Genomic DNA, 22,702 nt, shown 5'->3' with positions numbered 1-22,702 from the left:
GAGAGATCGAAAACTTTCTTCTGTCAGAAAGGGGAAGAGAATATATTCCAGTGCAGTATTTCATAGCTTCGCAACGAGCCTATCACTTCCAAAACAAAGTAGACAAATTGGAAAAGTTTTCAAGTGCACGTGCATTATAAGACATTTGTATGAACGGAAAAAAAAAAGGAAAGGCAAATATTGCAGAGAATTTCGTTTCTAACACGTATTCGCTCGCGAGTGTCAAGGAATCTTCTGCCAATATCCATCTTCTATCAGAAAATATCCTCCATCTCGTCGTCGTTGTGCGTGTCTGTTCTCCTGTGCCGCAGCTCTCGATTTTCCATCCGTAATGCACACAAACACGGCGCGTGCAACGATATTCTGTATACCTAATGTATTTACACAAGACAACGCGAAATGTTTGTCTTGGCTCGAGGCTCGATTCGATATTAATTGAGTTTTTCAGGAGACCCTGTTTGGATTCTTACGGAGTGGCGGTCTTTCTTTCGTTTGTTTGTTGGGGAGTCGAGATATCGGTTTTTATTGGTTACACAGTTGCGAAATCGATTTTTTCCTTCGAATTTTGAGATGATATATTTTTTTGAAGACGGTTAGGGTGGTATATTTCTTCACAAAAGATTAAGTCCAGAAAATTGGTTTACATTATTTAAAGATTAATATTTTTACCACTTCACAAAACTTCACATTATTAATAATGAAGCTATATCCCAGCAACATTTAGCTATGCAATATCTCCAAATAAATCACGCAATAAAAATGAACAACCCACTCGCTTATACCCGCGCCGTAAAAATAATCTGCACGCGAGAGCGCGCAAAATTAGCTCATCTACATAAAGCGCACAATGAGCATAATAACCATGAGAGAAAGTTGGAAAAACGCCAATATAGCGCAACTTTGGCAATTAAAATCAAATCTACGTGCGTCGCGCGAATAAATAAGCTGCTTCCCGCCCTCATAATCGTTGACGCTCATCAAACACTAAAATCCAATTCCATGGGTACAACAACTTCAGATGTGGAGGAGCTTCCACTGCAAAATAAATACTACGTGCAACGTTCATAATCTTCCTGCGTATGAGTGGTTTCAACGATGGTGGGGAGCTTAGAGGGGACACATACAAGAAAAATAATTAAAACTCCTTTTCTAGATTCCTATAAGGCCGGTGCTAGTTTAAGTGCTTGCAGTCACGCGAGCACACTTGAAGGATTGCCGCACGAAGTTGCATTGTGCCTCCCCCCCGAAACTCGAGACTTTCAGCTGTTTTTCGAAACGTGCACGCGTGATGAAGATGCGCATAGCAGCTTGTGTATTATGCTACGCGCCGATTTGTCTGCCGCGCGACTTACGCTTATCGGCTGACCGACGCAGACACGGAAATTTTTCATGAGTTTTTTTTTCGGCGTAAAGTGCATGGAAGATACTTGCAAGATATCTGCAAGATAGTAAGAATTTTATTTTTTTCTTATAACGTTTGTATCTTTGACTAATATATAAAGTGGGTATTTACATTTAAAATTATTAATTCCACTTATAGATTTTCGCTGAGCTGTCTGTACAGTTTTAGTACTTTCCATGGGACGTAAGAAATATTTTAGATATTTTCAATATCTACTATGGAATTTTTATTTAGATTATCTCAACAAAAACATTAGAAATTAAAAATCATACTCCTAATTCTACCTACCTATTCTTATGAAACAATTCTAATATTTTAATATTTTATTTAGAATCTATAGAAGCTGCACAACGCTACCTTCTCCCCCCCTCCCCTCCCTTCCATTCATATAAACACATCCCCATAGATACGCGCATGATTGCGTAAGTGCGCTTGGCATCCCTTCAAAATTCAACGAGTAAGTACGTTATGTTTTTAGCTGTTGGAATTCCACGGGGATTTCTGGGATACGCATTGCCATTAGCTCCGACTTCGTGTTAAGTAGAGAATCGTGTCTGACCTTAAAGGAGTCGAGTAGAGAAAAAATCTTTCTCGAGCGATAAAGAGGAACGATATAATTTTTCAAACGCAGTCAGCTATATAATGGAAAACACTGGTTGAGCTCGTGCGTATGTGTCTAACCTTGAATATTCATCGAATGATAGTCCGAAGAAAATATATATTTTGCCATTCATCTATGCAAATGGATGCATTTTACTTTGGTCTGAGTGTCGTATAACCGACGTCTCTTTGGGATATGTTATATAAGTCAGGCAAGTTCGCACTAACCTAATGTTTACCTTACGTACTCCGTCATCATACATTTTCCCTTCAGAGTCCCTTTTCTGCAAAAGTATCTCGACTGTCGGCATAAAAAAAAAAAGAAAAATATGACTGGCGATAAGTCTTCAACTTGGAAATCCTCCGTTCGCGCGATAAATTTTCAGAGCCAATCACCGAGGACAAAGAAAAAGTAAAACTACGAAGAAAGCGTAGTACAGTGAAGCGAACGAAAGAGAGACCCGCGAGTGTATATTTTCAAGCGAGTTAAATCGTCGGGAAATTCAAATCCGCCTGCGGCTTGGATTTTTCAAGCGCGAGGTATCAAAGATTTTTCCTCGGGTAACGGATGAACGGCAAAATGAAGCCTGGATTTGCAGGAGGAAAATTTCCAGCGTCTGCCAAAGCTAAAGTCGTCTGAAAGGGGGAGGAAATGCCGCTGCCGCTCTCTCTTTTTTCGGCTTCTTACGTATGCAGTTTTACTTTTGTTTTATTCGCGTTGCGTGATGTTTCCGCCAAAGAAAGGGTTTGAGCTTTCGCCATCCCTCTCTCTCTCTCTTTCTCTCTGAATTATTTTGTAGGCTTTTGTCTATGCGTGGTATTTGGGTTTTTCGCCAGGTGGATGTACAGTGGATTTGCTCGACGAGTTGTTGAAAAATGGTTTTTATTTTTCATTTGTGATTTAATGCACGAGCTTGTTTAAAAAATTTTTTGCTGGGTAAAAATGAAATGTACGATATATCTCAACAACTTTTTCAGTAATTTAAGCTTGAAAAACATTTTTTCCTTGTTTCAGGACTCGATGCCGAATTATACTACGTGAGAGAAGGCCTAATCAACACGTACGCAATGAATTTTGTAGTACCCGTAGCGGCGACCATCGACGACTTGGAATTTACGTGGCAAAGTCTAGTTGGTCAACCGGTACGTAGATCATCAATAATAAAACTCGTCATACTTTGGATAGGCATAAAATCGTTCATTGATCTCGACTATCGTCATCATCGTTAAAGTTCAATTCCTTGATAAAGTAATGAATCTCTGTTGAAATAGCTCATCGCTAAATCAACAAAAATCTATACATCATCCCCTTTGAACAAACAGTCGATCTATCAAAAAAATCGGGCGTTAAAATTCAGTTAATCTCTTTCTTTCTCGGCCGTGAGAAAATCAGTGCTTGAAGGTGTGTGTGTGTGTGTGTGTGTGTGTGTGTGTGTGTGTGTGTGTGTGTGTGTGTGTGTTGTGCATACAGTGTCCATTAACGCGATGGCAAACAACAGCAGCGGAGCAGCACTCACATCAATGCTCTATCAATATGAAATACAAACTGTGCGCTCGTAGTGGTCGTCAAGGAAACCCCTCCGATAGAGAGAAAGTGTCCCTTTTCGCTTTCCCCTTGCGCGAAGTTATCCTAAAGCGACCAGGAAATTGTCCGAGCGGAACACTGCTACTAGGCGCGTCGCATTGGGGCGTGAAACCGAGTGCATGTGTGCACACGGGCGTGGCGTGCCTTATTATTTCTGCGATGCAGATGCGCTGTAATTACTATGTGGTTAGACGTGCCGACGTTGAGCGTGATGAATTTCGATGCGACGGACGAGCAGATGAATGCGCGCGCGGTCGCATATGTCGAGCGATATCTAATGAATTTTGATTGCGCCCTTCTCCCTAACACGGCGACGACTCTTTGGATTTTTCGCTCACTCGCAAAGTAGACATTTGTATCGACGAGAAGACGTAGCAGCTGAAATGTCGCATCGTTCACGGGATGTCGAAAGCATTGTTACGTAATACACACGCCGCGTAGCACTTGAGAAAGTCTATATATGTGCTTCTACGCCCTCGTTAAATGCATTTAAAATGCTTTTAAACGTAGCGAAAGTGCATTTAACAAGCGAATAATAATTGGAATAAATGCTGTGTACGAAGCGCTTTCGGATTTCGTTGGTTGACAAAAAGTAGGAGGAAAATTTTTTCCAATGGAACGACGGACGTCGCTCCGTTAATTGAACGTCAAGACAGAAAATTATCCAAGTTCCAATATCTGTATCGATTGCTAATCGGACGGCTTGGCATCTACACGTCTAAGTGACTCGACGCGTTTCAAAAGCGGCTGGCTTATAGCATTCGACAGTCATTTGCTCTCTCACTCCGCGACAGACAAAAAGAGAGTGCATATTTCCCATCGCGTCAAGACGGATATTCGCACTTTAGAGCCTCGCGCGCTAATAATTATCGCGAGTAATCGAGGCGCGCCTTCCCACTCTCCGGAGCGCATACATGCACACAATAACTTGCGTGCGACGCGCATGATTTACGGGGCTTTGGGTATACAGTTGCCGCGAGAGAGATAACGCGACGCGGAGGAATTATGCGCAATTTCCAAGGGATACGGGCACCATTGCACTGCTTGATTTTATTATCGAGATTAAACGTTAATGCGTCGCGGAGTATCAGAGTTCGCCGATTGTACTTCGAATTGGGTGGCTTCGCGCAGATAAGTTGGCGCTCAAGTACGTCCCGAATTTAACGTCCGACGCGCGTGAGATGTAATTAGATGAAGGCCCACCCCCTTTCATAATTGATTTGCATGCAGCTCGGGTATCCAGTTATTAGGCGGCTGGTTGGCTCGCTCCCCTTGTAAGACGATATTTTTCGGGCGTGAATCTTGCCGCTCTAAGTTGACTTACGGCGTCAATTTTTCTCCACGTTTTCATATCGAACAGTAACATTTTCGACAATCATTTGTCAACGTGAGCACCCTCGAATGCTTAACTACACGTACCAGAAGTTCTCGTATCAACAGGTTATACCACACGCTCATGGCAGCACACTGACGAAATCAGAAAATCAAACTCAAATCAAGCAAAAATAAAAACAGCTCGAATAACATCCACACTGAAAAGAGAGGCAAACGAGGACCTCCTACTTCTTTTAAGAGTTAAAAAAAACCAAGTATGGACTATCAATAATCGAGACACTTGATATATAGTTACACGACCAACCGGGAGTTAGTCCACTTTTCGTGGAGCTCCACTTAATCTCTCCGTCAATGGGCCACAATTCCTGAAAGAGGCCGTTCGTGCGGCGAATCCTTAAGCAGCCTCCTCCAACCGTCCTCGTCGTACGCCGAGAGGACATCGTCCTCCTTTATACGCTTTTGCAAAATCCAATGGGAGGAGGTAAGGGAAGTTATCGTTCGGGATGAGTTTCTTAGGAAGACCATTTTTCACGCGGTTAAAGGAATGTCTGGCTTTCAAGACCGAGCGGAAAATATTTGTTTTATTTACTGTGTGAAGAGAAAGGTTGTAACAATGAGATTTTATGTCTCACTTGATCGGTATCAAGCGGTCTCTCGCCTATATCTTGCGCACCAAATTTCCACCTAAGATCGCTTATGAGCGCCCCTTAATTCCCTCCGAAAGGTTTTAAAAGCAATGAGAGCCTAGCGTTAGAGCTAGAAGGAATTGAGACTCGCTGTCTTTGATAAGGACGTGGTGTGTGACGACGATAGTTCGAGAAGATTCTCTGACAAGAGTCGTGAGAAGATCTACCGGATACTTCAAGCATACACACGCGTACGCAGATATCTTGCAATTATCAACTACGACAGCGACCTTGAATCTGCGAGTCCACCGCAGATTTTGAGGAAAAATTAAGAGGAATTCAACTACTTCGCTTTAAATTTTGGAGGATTACTCTACCAACGGCGGATTATTGCACGATAATAAACAAAAATCGTGTAAGACGCACTTTTTTTAATAAGAACAATCGCAAATTAAAAAGAGTTTAGTAAAACCGAGTTGGCCTTTGACGAAAGTAATAATTACGATTACCGTTTAAACTAGAATCATTAATTGTATCGAAGTATTGAAAAATTGTAAGCGTGATCACGTAAACTTTAAACCTATTTAATAAAATTGACAATTATTAACAATAATCAATTTCATTTGTTATTGCCACGATCTTGTTCCTGAGCTCTTGGTCGTTTGCCTTTTCATATAAGCTCTACCGACATTTAAATGTGATGTTTGCGCTGGCCATTTAATATAAGTCCAGCATAATATTTACGTTATGTCTTGATTCTATATATAAAATTTTACAAGGTACATCCAATCAGGAAGGAAATGGCAAAAAAGGTTTCTATCACTTTTACGGCAATATATACGGCATTTTCCTGAAAAATTAATTTAAAACACGTATAAAAGTTAAAATTTCAATAAATTCGTCGTTCATTGTTTGACAGTCTGTGTAGCTATTTCGTAAATGTATTTTTCATAATATTATTACTAGTAAAATAATCTAAAATTATTCAGTTCGTAACTGGTTGTCACTTGCCTCATAAACGAAAAATGAGTCAACATTTTACAATTCTCCTCTTCTTATTATGCATACATTTCGCAGGCATGTGTGCGCAACGCTTACGAGCTGCTGGAAATTGATTTACTGCACAGAGGTGTACTTGCAATTAAGTTAAACCAAATGCCTCTTCTTCTCAAACATACTAATGCGAAATAAAATAAAAATAAAGAAACGATCTATCACGCGTAGTCCTCGAACAGCTTGGACCAATGGAAGGCATCGATGTGGAGAGCAAGCAAGAGAGCAACACCTGTCGAGACAGTTAGCAATCACGTAGCAATCCACGCACAGGCAGTGCGCACTAAACAGATCTGTCTTAGTAGGCGTAGGAGAAGCAGGTCGTTAGCCCAGCGGTCTGTGTGTATGTGTGTGCATTGCGTACGTGACGAAGCTTCCCAAAGCTTTGGCACGTATAGTCACCAAACGTGTGCACCGCCGCCGCCGGAGAGAGAGAGACAGAGATAGCACCCGAGTGTACCGCACTGCGTCGATGTACTACCCTGCTATTATACACTACCCTGCGCCCGTGAAGTGCAAACACACGTGACGCGCGCCGATATTGCCGCCTTGTTGTGTTTGCCCTTTCCACCCTCGCATAGTCTAAAAAAATTTCGCCAGATATCACGCTGTCCCTGAAGTCACTATTTTTTTCGAGTTTGCGCGTGAATGGGCGCGTTAATGTTCGTAATTTGTGACATTTTTATATGAATTGGCAATTTGGTTAAGATTGCGATTATTGTTAATATAAGTTAATCATTGATTCCGATACTTGTGTAAACACGAGCTGGTTAAATAATGGAGATTAGCACAGTGCGGATTGATTAAATGTGATTAGATTATTGAATAATTTATACATTTAGGTCGATAATAGTGCTGGATAAATTTAGATGGGAAAATATTTGATAGAATGTGGAAATATATATTCAGTTCTGATATTATGCTTCTCGTAGCTGTTTATTCAAAACAAAGATACAATCGTTAATAATGATATTGACTCGATAATTTATTCATTTCATGTTACACCATTAGATGGATACAGATTTTCGATTCCGTAGAGAAAATCTTTTGTCTTTGTAATATAGATGTGAGATAAATTACTTTCTTGAACTTATTCAGTGCTCAAAAATTATCTAGTTAGGTAAATGTGTGTTTGCATAGTCAAATTATTCTGAAAATCATTGTCTATAGTTATCAATGTACATTTACCTCATCGAACTGAATCATTATATATGATATTTCATTTGAATTACATTCAGACTTTATAAATATAATTTCATTCGGATTCCCTAAACTCTAATTTCCGAGAATAGAATAAAAAATCAAGCATATAAAACTACGCTTATAATTTCATAGACTAGTCGTTAGCCAATCTCTAATCGTAATTATAATAATAATGCCAAGTCTTAGCAGAAAGCATTTATTGAAATGAAAAGTAGTAAATAATAGTAGAATGACAATCACTACATAACCCTGAGAACATTACCTACTTCTCGCGTGATCTTGCATTTTAACGCTCAATATTCGTCAGCCGTACATTTTTTAAATCAGTTATGGTGTACTCTTGACAAGCTTTACAACTAGAACTTCAATTTTTCAAGGAAAATAAGTTAGTGAAAATGCTTTATGATATACTCAATATTAGTTTGAATTAAACATTCATGTATTAAGTGAATGTATGAAAAAAGACTTCAACAGTACTTCTAAATAATTTTAGTTCAAATTTAGTATAGAATATATTCTGAATGATATTAAGAAAATAAATAAACATAATGTTACGAATGTCGAACAGTGAAATGATACGAATCATATCTATGTTCGAATTTTTGTTCGATTCTATTCTAATTGCTAGTATTTCGAAATTGGCTTATATAATTTAGAGAGACATTTGTAAGATAGATAAAATATAAATGCATCGTCACCAACAGTAATACACGTCAATTCTTTTCGGTTGATATCATTTGTTCTTCAATCAAGTCGTTAATTGGAATTCCTTCATATTTCTTTTTTGGTAAATATCTAAAAATGTGTATACAAAATTTAATTGATAATTTAGTTTACTTTTAAGAAATATATTCAACTAATCAAATCTCTTACCGCCGCATAAATGGAACAATATGATCTGGATTCACCTGACTTAAATCTATTTCATGAATTCAATAACTAGTAATAATTGCAACGACTATAGCAATCACTGCTCCCATGAGAACATAATAATAAAATGATATACGAAATATGAGCCATGGTTCGCCTAATGGATCTAGCAGTGGGAATTGCGTTGTTGTGCTTTCAGTAATAGTTATGTTGAAATTTTGAGTACAATTTTCAGTAGATAATGGCAAATTAGGATACCAAATTCTTTTATTTATTGTATGCCATTTTGCACCAACACCTATCCACAACATAACAAAAAATGAAACCAATCTTCCAATGAATGCTCCTTTTTTACCGATCCATGGAATGAACATTGCCATAAGAAAAAAAGCTACTGTAGGACCATCAATAGCACCTCGAATACTGAAAGTCATCTCGACAATAGTTCCTAGATATCCTAGAGCAACAATGAGTCCAATACTAATTATACCAATTAAAAATGAAATTATCTGCAATAAATTGTTATGCGTATAAGATAAATATGTCAAACACGCAAATAACACTCAAGTTTTTACCTTCATTATAGCCGCGCCTATAGTGTCTTTATTTATGTTTTCTGGTAGACACCATTCAAAAAAATGATAAATTATACCTGATAGGGTGTTCATACCAGCACTCATTGTTGATAAGCCTGAACTGATAAAACCTGTAAGAAAAATACCTGATATTCCAGGTAAATTTCTCGTAGTATCCATCATATAGTATGGTAGAATTTGGTCACTCCGTTTAACAATCTTTGTTAATAAATTAGTTAGTATTTCATTTTATAATGAAAAATTTTTCAAGAAAATATTACCTTTGCACCAATAGGATCACAATCACGATATTTAGCGTACATTATCAATCCTGTTATCGTGTTGCTTATAATGATCAAAATACAACACATAAATACAATGGTTAATAATAAATCTTGCCTCATTATTTTTTCATGTGGTATGACAAGGAAATTGGTTTAGAGGTAACTGTGAAGTATAAGTGTGAGTAACGATGAGTCTGTTAGAATCAATAGTAATAAAAGAGCGTTGTCGTTAATACTTTCTGATATCTTTAAGATTTCCAATAGAAAAGTATCTCTGTGCAAATTTTTGTCCAAATGCAGCATACGAAAGAGTTGTGACAAATGACCCAACAGTTACATTCCAGAAAGTATTTCGTAAAAATGGATTGAGATCGAAACTGTAAATATTTATGAATGAATAACGAAATGTATCTATAAGTTAGAACCAAATAGAAAACGCTCTTTATATAGAATGATTCACTCACTCAAAGATATCTAATCTTCCTCCTTCGACAGAAATTTGCCACATATTTGAGAATCCACCCAAGCGGTCTAGTCCAACGATTAATACAGTAATTAATCCTCCTGCCATAAATATAAATTGAATTGCATCTGTCCAAATTACAGCTTTGATGCCACCCTATAAATAATATGATTAACAGATAATTATACAAAAATAAAAGTTTGTAATTTTATTTTTAACGCATGAAACTATAAGTTACTACGATAAGATAATAAAAGTTCCGTAGTCTATCATAACCTACATTGATTGAGATTTTTCAAATATTTACCACTGTTGTGTAAGTAATACAGATAAAGCATATAATAGGAGCTATTATGTAAAGATTGGTCCCAGTAACTTGTACGAAGGCTATTGCAGGCCCATAGATAACCAATGGAATATATATCATTAGTGATATAACGTATAAAATCGATGCAAAAATCTTCACATTTGTTGAAAATCTTCGACCAAGGTAGTCATAAGTGGAAGAAATCTGTAAATGATAGAATATTGGCGCAGATACGTAGGCTACAAAGAGAGCATCAGCCATCATGATCAAAGGTGATAAAAAATAATAAGCGCCGTGAAGGTAAACTTCTGTTGGTGATCCGAGTAGCATAATTTCGGAAGTTGAGTTATAGTATCATGAAGAAATAATTATTATAACACTTTTATATTAAGGATTACAAATACTTATGAAAAATTGTGAGCTGAAAATGTTTGAATTTTATACATACCTGGCTAATAGACTTAAAGATAGAGGAGTATATCCCATAGCTTTCCCTCCGAATAAATAATCGTTGACACTATTTTGTTTACTACAAAATCCAAAGTAAAATCCAATCAAAAGGCTCAATCCGAGCAAACATGAGAACAATAAATAATCAATCCAACCGAAAACTAGCTGCTCCATTATTTTGCACTTTTGGTTCGTACGTAGAGGAACCACCGTTTCTTTCTCTTTTTCTTTCTCTTACGATTTTCAGTTCAATTCAATTTACTATTTGAATACCAATAAGAATTATTTCAACTATCACTCTTACCAGATACGTCTGGATACTGATATTGATTAACACGCAGTGGAATGAAAACGTGATAATGAAATCAATGAAATAGATTATTGATACATAAGTAGTGATTGGTGTGTGAATTTCGGTAATAAAAACAACTGGAGAATATATGATGCCAAGTCATGTGATGCATTGCCATGCACGGACATAAATACAAGATATAACGACATAGCTCTCTAGACAATTGAATGATGCCTCTAGCTGTGTTGTACATATAGAGAAAACAAATTGCAAGTATAGCGTGTTTCAGGAACGATATGTCAAAGTAATTATTATTCACCTCGCAAATCTATCTCGTCTATTAGATTACTCTTAGATTCATCCAGCACTATAACATTGAGGAAGTCATCTTCACAGACTTACTCAGCAAATCCAACATCGTCTCTGAGAAAGACCACTGTATCCTGCATTTTGAGATCGCTTTCTCAAGGAAAAAGAAACTGCTTTTTTCCAAAGGGTTACCAACGAGTTCAAAAGCTACAAGCTTTGACGATTTTCTTTCGGGTAGCACGATGTCGATAGCCTTTGAGAGCATGATGCCATGATGATAAGTGGTTCAAAGCTACCATAATGTCAGGATCATTAAACGTGAAAAATACCAATTTAGTTCGTGGTGGCAGCGCTTTCTTATGCGAATAGCGACAAAAAAATAAGTCTAAACTTCCTGGCTGTAATATGTCAGATATTGCACAATACACTATGTCAGATATTGTATTTGTTATTATTTCTTTTATTGATTTGCATTGATGGTATTACTTTATGCTATAAGCAATACAGGCAATAGTATTTGTTCGCGCCGTTTGCGCTTCAAGGATAAGAGAGAGTGTGTGTGCATGTGTAAAACGATGCTTCGAGAGCAGAAAAAGAAACAATCGACGATGGTCCGTAAATCATCACGAATGCCGCGCTGGCCTGCATGACGTCTGTTAGGAATGAGTGCGATTAGAGGGTTTCGAGCACTTTTGTCCGTTCGCTTTAACAACCCGCGTTGCATATGTCTTTCGTCTGTTAAACAGCTCTAATTGCTGTCCGCTATTTATGATGTTTTCCAAAAATATAAGAGCGAAACACGTGTGCGTAATCCGAGCAATTTTCGGTCTCAGCACGCATGGGGAAATCCGAATTACTTGATGACCGACGCGCGCCATAAAATCGCTGGTTTCTGATTCGCCCACAGGGAATGGGCCCATAGAGTAGGGAGGAGTTGTCCGTGCTTTCCTCGGTTCCCTCGATGCCAAATCGAGTATAGTTAGGAAGTCCCATTTGAACATTCATCAACTAAGCACGGCTAACTCTGCTTATCTTTGCCGGTGCGTATCTCATTAAGTTCCGCGCCGCGCCTGCATCAACTAACGGTGTCTTGGGCGACACCGCCACTTCTTAGTTCTACAACTCTGTAGGTGTGAGTGTGCACGAGCGCCGAGTTGTTCCTAAACTGTTGTTGGGTAATCACCGAGTGACGAAAACTGTGTGTTCTGAGAGTGATCGAGCGTGATTGTGTCATCAAAGGGGTTAAGTGTGTGAACATCATCGATAGTAAGGGCCAATTGCGTTGGCTGGCGACGTCTGCGCGTCACTGAGGTGTTGCTCGGAATTCAACTCTGCCCATCAGCTCGGCAACTTAGGTGTTACCGCAGTACGTGTGTGCCCGAGACGTCGAGGATGCGGTGCGCCCGTGTGTGTGTGGGGCAACACTTTCCTTTCAATTCACCTGCGAGGACGAGTAAGTGTGAAAATTTACCTGAATGGCCATTCAAGCGTGCGAAGCGTCATAGGCTCTGCGAGTCTCAATTGGCCACTGATATGTATACATATAATTATTTTATGGCTCTCTCTACCTGCATTTACTGTGCCAATGTTATTCCGTCGGCTAAATATAACGCATTCTTATTCATTATTTTTCTCTGAATAAATTACAGTCCCTAGTTACATTAAACTCAGTGTATCTATTATAAATTGCACACGCCTTCCCATCCTAATCTTGAACTCCCTTTTGTGTGTTATTTTATGAGACTTTTAATTAACATCGTATTTATTAGCATTGAAACTAAACAGTATTAAATAAATCTCATCTTATGTTATATATGAGTAGACGAATGTTAAATTATGAAGTAAGGTGAATGGATGATGATTGCATATAATAATAGAAACGATTTTTAGATAATAATAAAAATAATAATAATAATCATAAACTATCATTTATTTGGCACAAAAAACTTCAGTCACAATTGGGTAAAATCCTTATAAATACAGAAAAAAATATACACTGCCCGTCAATCACTTTTGCCATGCTTACCTCAAAATTAGGCAAACTTGAAAGTTTTGTATCTCGGTCGGAAATCATCGTATCACAAAAAACCGCAGGGCATTTTAAAGGTAATTGCAAAAGCTTCCATTTAAGACGTGCAGAGATTTAAAAATGAAAATATGTGTTTTTTACAGTAAAAAAACTGATTAAAAAAATTTTAATTTTTTTAACCTCGACTTAAATCAATGGCAATTTAGAACCAGGCGGTGGAGGGCAAATCGACCTGAGGGGTTCGGAGGGTAATGTCTTTCCCTTTAAAATGAGCTCCCGCGGGGTTCTATCCGATGTTTTTTAACCGAGTTATGGCGTTTTTTGTAAAAAGCAACCTTTTTTTCCAATCCTCGATTACTTCGACTTGCGTACGTTTTGGAAAAAAATGCCAAAGAGAAAAAAGTTTCATTTTATGTTCAAGAATACGAAAATAAAGTCAAAATAAAGAAATAGAGAAAAGATTTTTTTTCGGTTTTTTAGCGCATTAAAAAAATAAAGGAATTTAACTTTTTTTTACGCTTAGTTTTAGTTTTTTTATGATTTACTACGTCCCTAGACATTTTAAATGGACAAACGGCGCATGACGCAGCATGCTCGGAGACACTCCAGAGGAGTAGCGCTTCCTATGCTATGGCAACAGGCCAATCCTGTCCTTGACCTTTTCGTATAATGTCGTCGGTCACCTCGAGCAGCTAAGAAAAGTTGCACTCTGCACATACGCAAAGCACCACACTCACAAGCGCAACGCAATCACGCACACCATTCTGAAACGGACACAGAAAGCCATCGCACTCACATACGGCAAAAGGTCTAAGATCCAAGTGACACAACTCTAAATTGCAGAGTTGGGTGAAGAGGCGAGCTGTACGCAATGATCCTGCGGACGCAACTGAACTGTCTAAGCCTATTTTCCGTACCGATGAGCGTGAAAAGCAATTCCTATCCTATAGATCTAGTATGAGAACCCAATCAGAGTTTAGGAATACGAAATGTCATAAAGCAGAGGAAGGCCTAATGGCTTCTGAGCGAGCGCTACTAATGGCTACCTGAGGACCGCCCGTGACCCTTTTTTTATGGACTATGGGCGGATCGGTATTCTTGCGCGTCTGTTGCATATGTACTGGGTTTTGCAGAAACACGCGTTTTTATAATTATCGCGGTACAAAATGACGAGGAAAACCTGTAGCTTGCTATTGGGTCCTTCGCGTAGAGTGCATATGGCGCGCGACGAACTGGCGTTTCGCGAGATGAAAGATCGTACTATATGAAAAATAAACATACTTACATCTTTGCTACATTAACATGTTAGCGTAATAATAAGATTAGAAAAATTAATTTAATTAACTATCGCAATCAACGTTTTTAAATTATTTCCTGATTCAGTAATAAGCCGTATGATTATATTTTACGCAGGCTTATTTTAAAGAGTGAAGCAATACCCTTCATATACCGCCGGTATTTTTTAATTAAATTAAAAATTGTATTTATTAAGTTAAAAAAACAAATTATTTTTTTTTTACATTAAATCGGTTATAACTTTTGAACGGCTCAGTACAATTTAAAAATCGAAAGTGTAAAAGTTGTATATTTCTGTTATCTTTAAAATGAGTGCAACGGGATCCATTTTCATTGAGCCGATTAAAAGTTACAACGCATTTTGTACAACAATTCCCTTTTTTTCATCTTTGATTATCTCGGAAACTATGCACTGTAGAGAGAAACTCCGTAAAGAAAAAAAGATTGTTTTTTAATGTAGAATAATTACTCACTATCAAAATTGCATTATGTAAAAAAAATGTTTCCATTTTTTCCCCGTGGATAAAATATGACTATCGAATGATTATAAATAAATAATATTATTTAAGTTCTATCAATTACAATTTCGCAATATTCTTTTTATACACATATTTTCATAACATAGAATTACAATAATATTTATCACGTAAATGTATTTAAAAAATTACGTTGACTACTGTTACACGAGTAACGAGTAACAAATACATGAATTTCATGTACTGTTATAAATATTATTGTAATTTTACCCACGGATATATTTTAGAGGGAACTGCAAAACTTTAAATTTTAAATGATTTTTTTGACCAGAAACTTATATCCGCCACTGTATGTTTACGCACAATATAATTAATATTCCAACAACTACGACATCTCTCCATTTTCGGAGTTTAAACAAAGTAAATTCACGATGTATCAAATTGAGCTACAGTCATATTACAACAGTAACTAAACAAATAAGTGTTAAATAGGATAACTCAATGTTATAAAAATACGAAGAAATAATCAAAATAAAATAAACGGACAAATAAAAAATGGTTAAGAATTTTTCTTATTATTTTGAATGAAATATTACATCAAAATAATTCTTCTCATGAGATATAAAATTTTTTAATATTATAATTAAGACAAATTTCAATTATGATACATGAAAAATTGTAGAACTTGTGAAAAAAATAGTGTTTGGACTATTATATCTTCAAAGCTTCCGGACCACGGAAGCAAAATCGAGGCTACACTTATATCATCGACAACTCGTTCATCCGCCTGCGACCATAATTATAATAATAATGCAGAGTCTCGGTCAAAGCGGAAATCAATTGTTGGAAAAAGACGGCACAAAACCTTGTAGTATATAATCGTGGTCATGACAAGAATCATCGTATAACCTTTGGGGGAGTACTTGTCGCGTTATCTTGACATTTCATTTCAACGCTCGGGCTTCGTTAGCTGCACAATTTCCTTCAAGCTTCTCTTTTTTGCTTATCTCCGACGAGTTTTTTTTTCGAGAGAGAGAGGGGCGAGGGAGGGGGAGGGAAAGCCCAACGACCGGACATTGTTGGCCAAGTGCGCTGGGATTATTGTGCGCCTTATCGCGCTGTGGAATTCGACGCGAACACTCGACTTTTCTACGAGAGGAAGTTCTTTTATTTTTTCAAGTGCTGTTGGAGATTCCACGTAATTTTTCCTTTCGGTTATGGTATTACACTTGGGGAGCTTCGTGAGTAGGTGGAAATTAGAGTTTCGGCGTTTTTCTTTTTCTATGTGAAATGCATGGCGTTGGATTTTTTTGTTGGTAATGGCAGGATTTTATGGGATTATTCATATATTATTTCATGTCTTTTATTATTTTCTTTAGTAACTTTCCTCATATTGTTACAAAATTATTAAAATTTCATATTGCTGCTCCAACATTCTCAATTTGCAGAATTTTGTATTTGGCATTTCTCATTTATAGGCACTTCTTCATATTTCTTTTTCGGCAAAAATCTGACAAACAGTCAAGAATTGACATACATGAATGACTTTTCTTAAATATGGTACTATACGTGAAACTAGTTCTAGAATAGTAACAGAAATGTAACGATGTAAATTATTTTTTACCTTCTTATTAGTGGAGCGATATGTTCAGGATTTACTTCAGATAGGTTTGATTCTTTCATTATGATACTAACAATAAGTCCAAGAATTATTGTCAACATACATCCAGTAAGTATATAACAGAAAAAAGAAAGTCGAAAAATAATCCATGGTTCGTTTTCTGGATTGAGCGGTGGTAAAGTCACGCTTTCGAAAGATGTGACGTTGAAAAGATCAGTACAATTTTCAATAGACATCGGTAAATGGGAATAGCGAATGGTTTTATTTATGGAATGCCACTTTGCGCCTATAGTTATCCAGGCCATTATTAGAAAAGATGCACTGACACCAGTTATTGCTCCTAAATTTCCAATCCATGGGACGAACATACCAGCAAGGAAAAATCCTACAAGTGGCCCTTCTACAGCTCCACGAATACTAAATGACATGTCAATGAGAGTTCCCATATATTCCAATCCAAAAATTAGTCCAATACTGATAACACCAATAACGGCAGAAATGATCTGAAAATAAAAAATTGTTAGAAATAGATATTTCCACGTGTTCAATAATTTAAAGTTTCACCTTCATGATACAAGCAGCTTTTGCATCGTTATTCGGACTTTCAGAGATTAAATTAGCAATGAAATTGTCATAAACTATTCCAGATAAAGAATTTATACTTGCACTCATAGTCGAGAGTGCAGAGCTAGTTGTACCCGCGAAAAACATACCCGAAATACCGGGTAAATTTTTTGTGATTTCCAACACATAGTAAGATATAATCTGATCTTCTCGCTCTATTAACTGTATTTTGTAGAATAATTAAAATTATTGCCTATATATAATTTCATATTACCAAACATTACCTTTGCACTTATGGGATCACAATCGTGATAGTAAGCATATATAATAAGCCCAGTAATAACTATACACACAAAAACGGCAATACCTCCGATCATATTTAACCATACAGCTCTGCAATTGATAAAATTTTTACAACTGATTTTAACATTAATTACGCAAATATTTTCAAATAATTACTTCTGCATATCTTTCAAATCACTGATCGAGAGGAATCTTTGAACAAACTTCTGCCCGACAGCTGTGTAAGATAAATTAACAAAAAATCCAGCGACTACCATATTCCAAAAGGTGTATCTCTCGAATGGACTCAAACTGAATCTGAAAACAATACATAGCTAAATATGTAAAAAAGAGATGATTGCTTTATAATACAGACTGAAGAAGATAATTTTATCCTCACTTATTGAGTTCTAATCTTCCTCCGTCACTTGAAATTTGCCACAATTTCGAAAAGCCCCCTACCGAATGTATTCCAACAATGAGTACAGTAAGTAGACCACCTGCTGTAAAAACAAATTGTATTGTATCCGTCCAAACCACCGCTTTAACGCCTCCCTAATATTTATAAAATAGATCTATTATATAAATAATAATTTCACTTTTTAGATAACTCTATTTCAACAGTCTTTCAATTGCATTAAACTTACTATTGTCGTGTAAGTTATACAAATAATGCATACTGTCGGTGCAATTAAATATAAACTGTAACCAGTAGCTTGTGAAAAAGCAATAGCAGGACCATAAATAACCATCGGAATGTATATAATTAAAGACACAGTATACAATACTGATGCATATTTTTTCACTGTTTTCGAAAATCTTAGTTCCAAATAGTCGTAGCTGCTCTTTACTTGGAGCTTATGAAAAATTGGCAAGGTCACGTAAGCAGTAAAAACTGAAGATAATATAGTGCTAATTGGATTGTAAATAAATATTGCACCATTTAAATAAACTTCGGTAGGTACACCCAACAAAGCTATCCCTGAAAATATACTGCGTGAATAGTTGATTATTTGCGAGTGAAAAATTATAGTAGCATTTTTTTCAACAATTTTTAGAAGTAAATATCATATCAAATAAAGCAATACCTTGCTAAAATACTTATAGCAACTGGAATATATCCCATAGTTTTTCCTCCAAATAGATATTCAGTAACACTATTTTGTTTACTGCAAAAGCCATAATAAAATCCAATTAAAAGACTTATACCAAGTAAACTTATGAATATAACGTAATCTATCCAACTAAAAACGAACTGATCCATTCTTGCTCAGGTAGCAAGAGACGCTCTACATATTAGATTACACGTCTTAGCACTCTCGTTACTATTTCGAGAAATCAAATAACAGCTTCATGGAAGGAGAACTTTGCTAAAGAACATAAATTTAACAGGGATACTATAAGCATTGTATGACTGTATTGAATATTGCATCTGTGTCATATTCAAGGTCTATCAAATTCACTGATAGTAACTAAAGCTTTGAAAAACAACGACTGTTGACGAAACATGACTATTACGGCTAATATCTTATCTTTTCATTTGTAATGCTATGCAAAAGATTGATTCCCTCTCAAATATGTTAGTTATTCAATATTTTTATTCTCGAACAACAATTTCAGTTCTTTGTGAAATTATCAATCCATTCACCACAGCATAACCTAATACTTATCGTGACTTTAGGTGACATTCTTTTGTATTAACATTCATCTGTTTTCTCGCATATTATACAGCATTACGAGGTAGTAAAACCTCTTCTATGTGCATATTCATTAATTAATTGATGAAAATTAAAACATTTTCATCCCTTTAAGTAAAGACAAATAATGGCAAATTTTTGAAAATATTTCTTACATTATGTCAGTGAAGATATGAAATAAAAAGAGCTTCCATATTTTTAATATACCATTAAAGAAATCTTAAATTTAAGGTCTTTCAATATAAGTTGCTTAATTGGAAAATTCAAAACAGAAAGTCAACAGCATACAGAATTTCCTAGTTGTCACCCACACAAGTACTAACCGTGCTTTATGCTACATAATTTCAGGAATCGGACGAGAATCGGTTTTTCCAGCATAATATAACCGTTGACAAAGGAATATATTTATTATAAGATTAAAGTTTTAAGTTGTTAATTTAAATCGACACCTTTTTCGAAATTAGACTTCTCACATATTAATTACAATTTAACAGTAAAGTGCATACTAGAAACACATTCAAACTTTTATAAGAAATATACATATATATTTGTTATTAAACATTGTATTTCAAGAAAATTATAAATCATCATTTAAAAAAGTTTACATTAAAATAAAAAATTTTTTTATTAAAAAACTGAAAACATAGTATATGATAATTCTGATAATGAGAAAAGCACACCACAGATCGCTACCGCAACACTCGATATTTTAGCAAAGAATTTTCGGATACGCTTTTATTTGTTGAAGTAAATCATTTATGAGTAGTCTTCATTACTGATATGATGTGAAAAGTAGGTATCACATGTAATAATGAAATCATAGGCTAACATACTTTTTTTTTAATGTAAATAATGAAACGAATTATATTCTAGATGACTAGTGAGGAGATATAATTTGAATTTTTGTTCGATTCTATTCTAATTGCTAGTATTTCGAAATTGGCTTATATAATTTAGAGAGACATTTGTAAGATAGATAAAATATAAATGCATCGTCAACAACAGTAATACACGTCAATTCTTTTCGGTTGATATCATTTGTTCTTCAATCAAGTCGTTAATTGGAATTCCTTCATATTTCTTTTTTGGTAAATATCTAAAAATGTGTATACAAAATTTAATTGATAATTTAGTTTACTTTTAAGAAATATATTCAACTAATCAAATCTCTTACCGCCGCATAAATGGAACAATATGATCTGGATTCACCTGACTTAAATCTATTTCATGAATTAAATAACTAGTAATAATTGCAACGACTATAGCAATCACTGCTCCCATGAGAACATAATAATAAAATGATATACGAAATATGAGCCATGGTTCGTCTAATGGATCTAGCAGTGGGAATTGTGTTGTACTTTCAGTAATAGTTATGTTGAAATTTTGAGTACAGTTTTCAGTAGATAACGGCAAATTAGGATACCAAATTCTTTTATTTATTGTATGCCATTTTGCACCAACACCTATCCACAACATGACAAAAAATGAAACCAATCCTCCAGTGAACGCCCCTTTTTTACCGATCCATGGAATGAACATTGCCATAAAAAAGAAAGCTACTGTAGGACCATCAATAGCACCGCGAATACTAAAAGTCATCTCGATAATAGTTCCTAGATATTCTAGAGCAAAAATGAGTCCAATGCTAATGATGCCAATGCAAAATGAGATCACCTGGAAAAAATTTCCAAGCACCCAATATTAATTAGCTACTTATGTAAATAATTGCATTTAACCTTGATCAACCGTTTTACCTTCATCGTAAATGCGGCTCTAATATCTTTCTTCGAGCTCTCTGGTAGATACTTATTGAAACAGATATCATAAATGATTCCTGATAGAGTATTCATACTGGCACTCATAGTCGACAAGCCTGAACTGGTGATACTTGCAAGAAAAATACCTGATACTCCAGGTATATTTCTCGTAGTATCTAACATATAGTATGGTAGAATTTGATCACTGCGTTCAACAAGCTACGACGAAAATTCAAACTTTAAAAAAATATTTCTTTTTGTATGAGATTTGCCCTAAAAAATTTACCTTAGCACCGATGGGATCGCAATCGTGATATTTAGCATACATAATTAATCCTGTTATAGTGGAACTTAACATTATCAACATAGAACCTATGTTACTTAACCATATTGCTCTAAAAAATAAATATAATGGGTAATCATTAGTCGTGTGACATTCCATCTTTTTATTTCAATTATATTAAAAGCAACATAAGAATTCAACTTAGAGATTGCAATAACGTATAGAATTCATAATATTCAAAGAGTTTTATAATTACTTTTTGATGTCTTTGAGATTCCCAATCGAGAAATATTTTTGCACAAATTTTTGTCCAAAAGCAGCATACGAAAGTGATGATATATACGATCCAATTGTCACATTCCAAAAAGTATTTCTTAATAATGGATTCAAATCAAAACTGCAAAAATTTATGAATCATTAATTTAAGTAGTGATTTATTTTTCAAGCATGTATTATATATTAAAATATGGAAATATATTAAAAATTTTGGAATTAGATAGAATAATATACTTAATATAATCTTACTCAAAAATATCTAATCTTCCTCCTTTAGCAGAAATTTGCCACATATTTGAAAATCCTCCCAAGTGGTGTAGTCCAACTATTAATACGGTAATTATTCCTCCTACAGTAAATATGAATTGCATAGCATCTGTCCAGATTACAGCTTTGACGCCTCCCTGTAAGTAGTATAATTAGCGTTACTTATTATTCCAAAACAAAAGCTTACAATTTTATTTTCAATGCAGTGAACATTGAGTTATTTCACGATAAGACCATTGGTAATGAGTTTCATAGTATATTACAACATACTTTAATTAAGATTTTTAATATATTTACCATTGTTGTATAGGTTATGCAAATGAAGCATACAACAGGAGCAATTATATAAAGGCTAATACCAGTAACTTGTGCGAATGCTATTGCAGGGCCATAAATAACCAAAGGGATATATATCATTATTGCTATAATGTACAAAATCGAAGCGAAAATTTTTACATCTTTCGAAAATCTTTGGTCCAAATAGTCATAAGTTGAAGAAATCTGTAATTTATAGAATAGTGGCGCAGATATGTAGGCAACAAAAAGAGCATCAGCTATTAAAACCAAAGGTGTTAAAAAATAATATGCACCGTGAAGATAAACTTCTGTTGGTGATCCAAGTAATGTAACTCCAGAATACGAACTGAAATATTACAAAGAAAATAAAATTTAAATAAATCGATATATTATTAAAGTAATAAATTCAACTATCTTAATGAATCAATAGTCCAGCAATGGTAAGAAAATTAATGAAAAAAATAATTAAGTAATGATATTTGTAATTCAGATAATTTTTA

At 35.5% G+C, this 22,702-nt stretch overlaps 2 protein-coding genes across 2 annotated transcripts in view; one reads left to right on the top strand and one right to left on the bottom strand.

Annotated features, from left to right (window-relative positions):
- Positions 1-22,702, top strand: part of LOC131668880 (tyrosine-protein kinase Dnt-like) — a 113,372-nt gene that overhangs the window by 21,834 nt on the left and 68,836 nt on the right. Inside the window, exon 2 of the mRNA XM_058943350.1 lies at positions 3,018-3,145. Within this exon, the coding sequence (XP_058799333.1) occupies positions 3,018-3,145 (128 nt within the window). The remainder of the gene's footprint in view (positions 1-3,017; positions 3,146-22,702) is intronic.
- LOC131668881 (sodium-coupled monocarboxylate transporter 1-like) lies at positions 16,522-18,916 on the bottom strand. Its single transcript, XM_058943351.1, has 8 exons — positions 18,711-18,916; positions 18,270-18,615; positions 18,023-18,177; positions 17,800-17,940; positions 17,625-17,733; positions 17,341-17,562; positions 16,780-17,279; positions 16,522-16,665 (listed from the first exon to the last, which is right to left on the bottom strand). The coding sequence occupies exons 1-8, from the start codon at positions 18,884-18,886 to the stop codon at positions 16,593-16,595; spliced, it is 1,722 nt and encodes a 573-aa protein (XP_058799334.1). The 5' UTR covers positions 18,887-18,916; the 3' UTR covers positions 16,522-16,592.

Source organism: Phymastichus coffea, unplaced genomic scaffold, assembly GCF_024137745.1.
Source record: "Phymastichus coffea isolate CEN01 unplaced genomic scaffold, Cenicafe_Pcof_1.1 PCOF00084, whole genome shotgun sequence".
Lineage (NCBI taxonomy): Eukaryota > Metazoa > Arthropoda > Insecta > Hymenoptera > Eulophidae > Phymastichus > Phymastichus coffea.
Note: the sequence above shows the minus strand (reverse complement) of the source record. Positions and strands in the feature narration are given on the sequence as shown.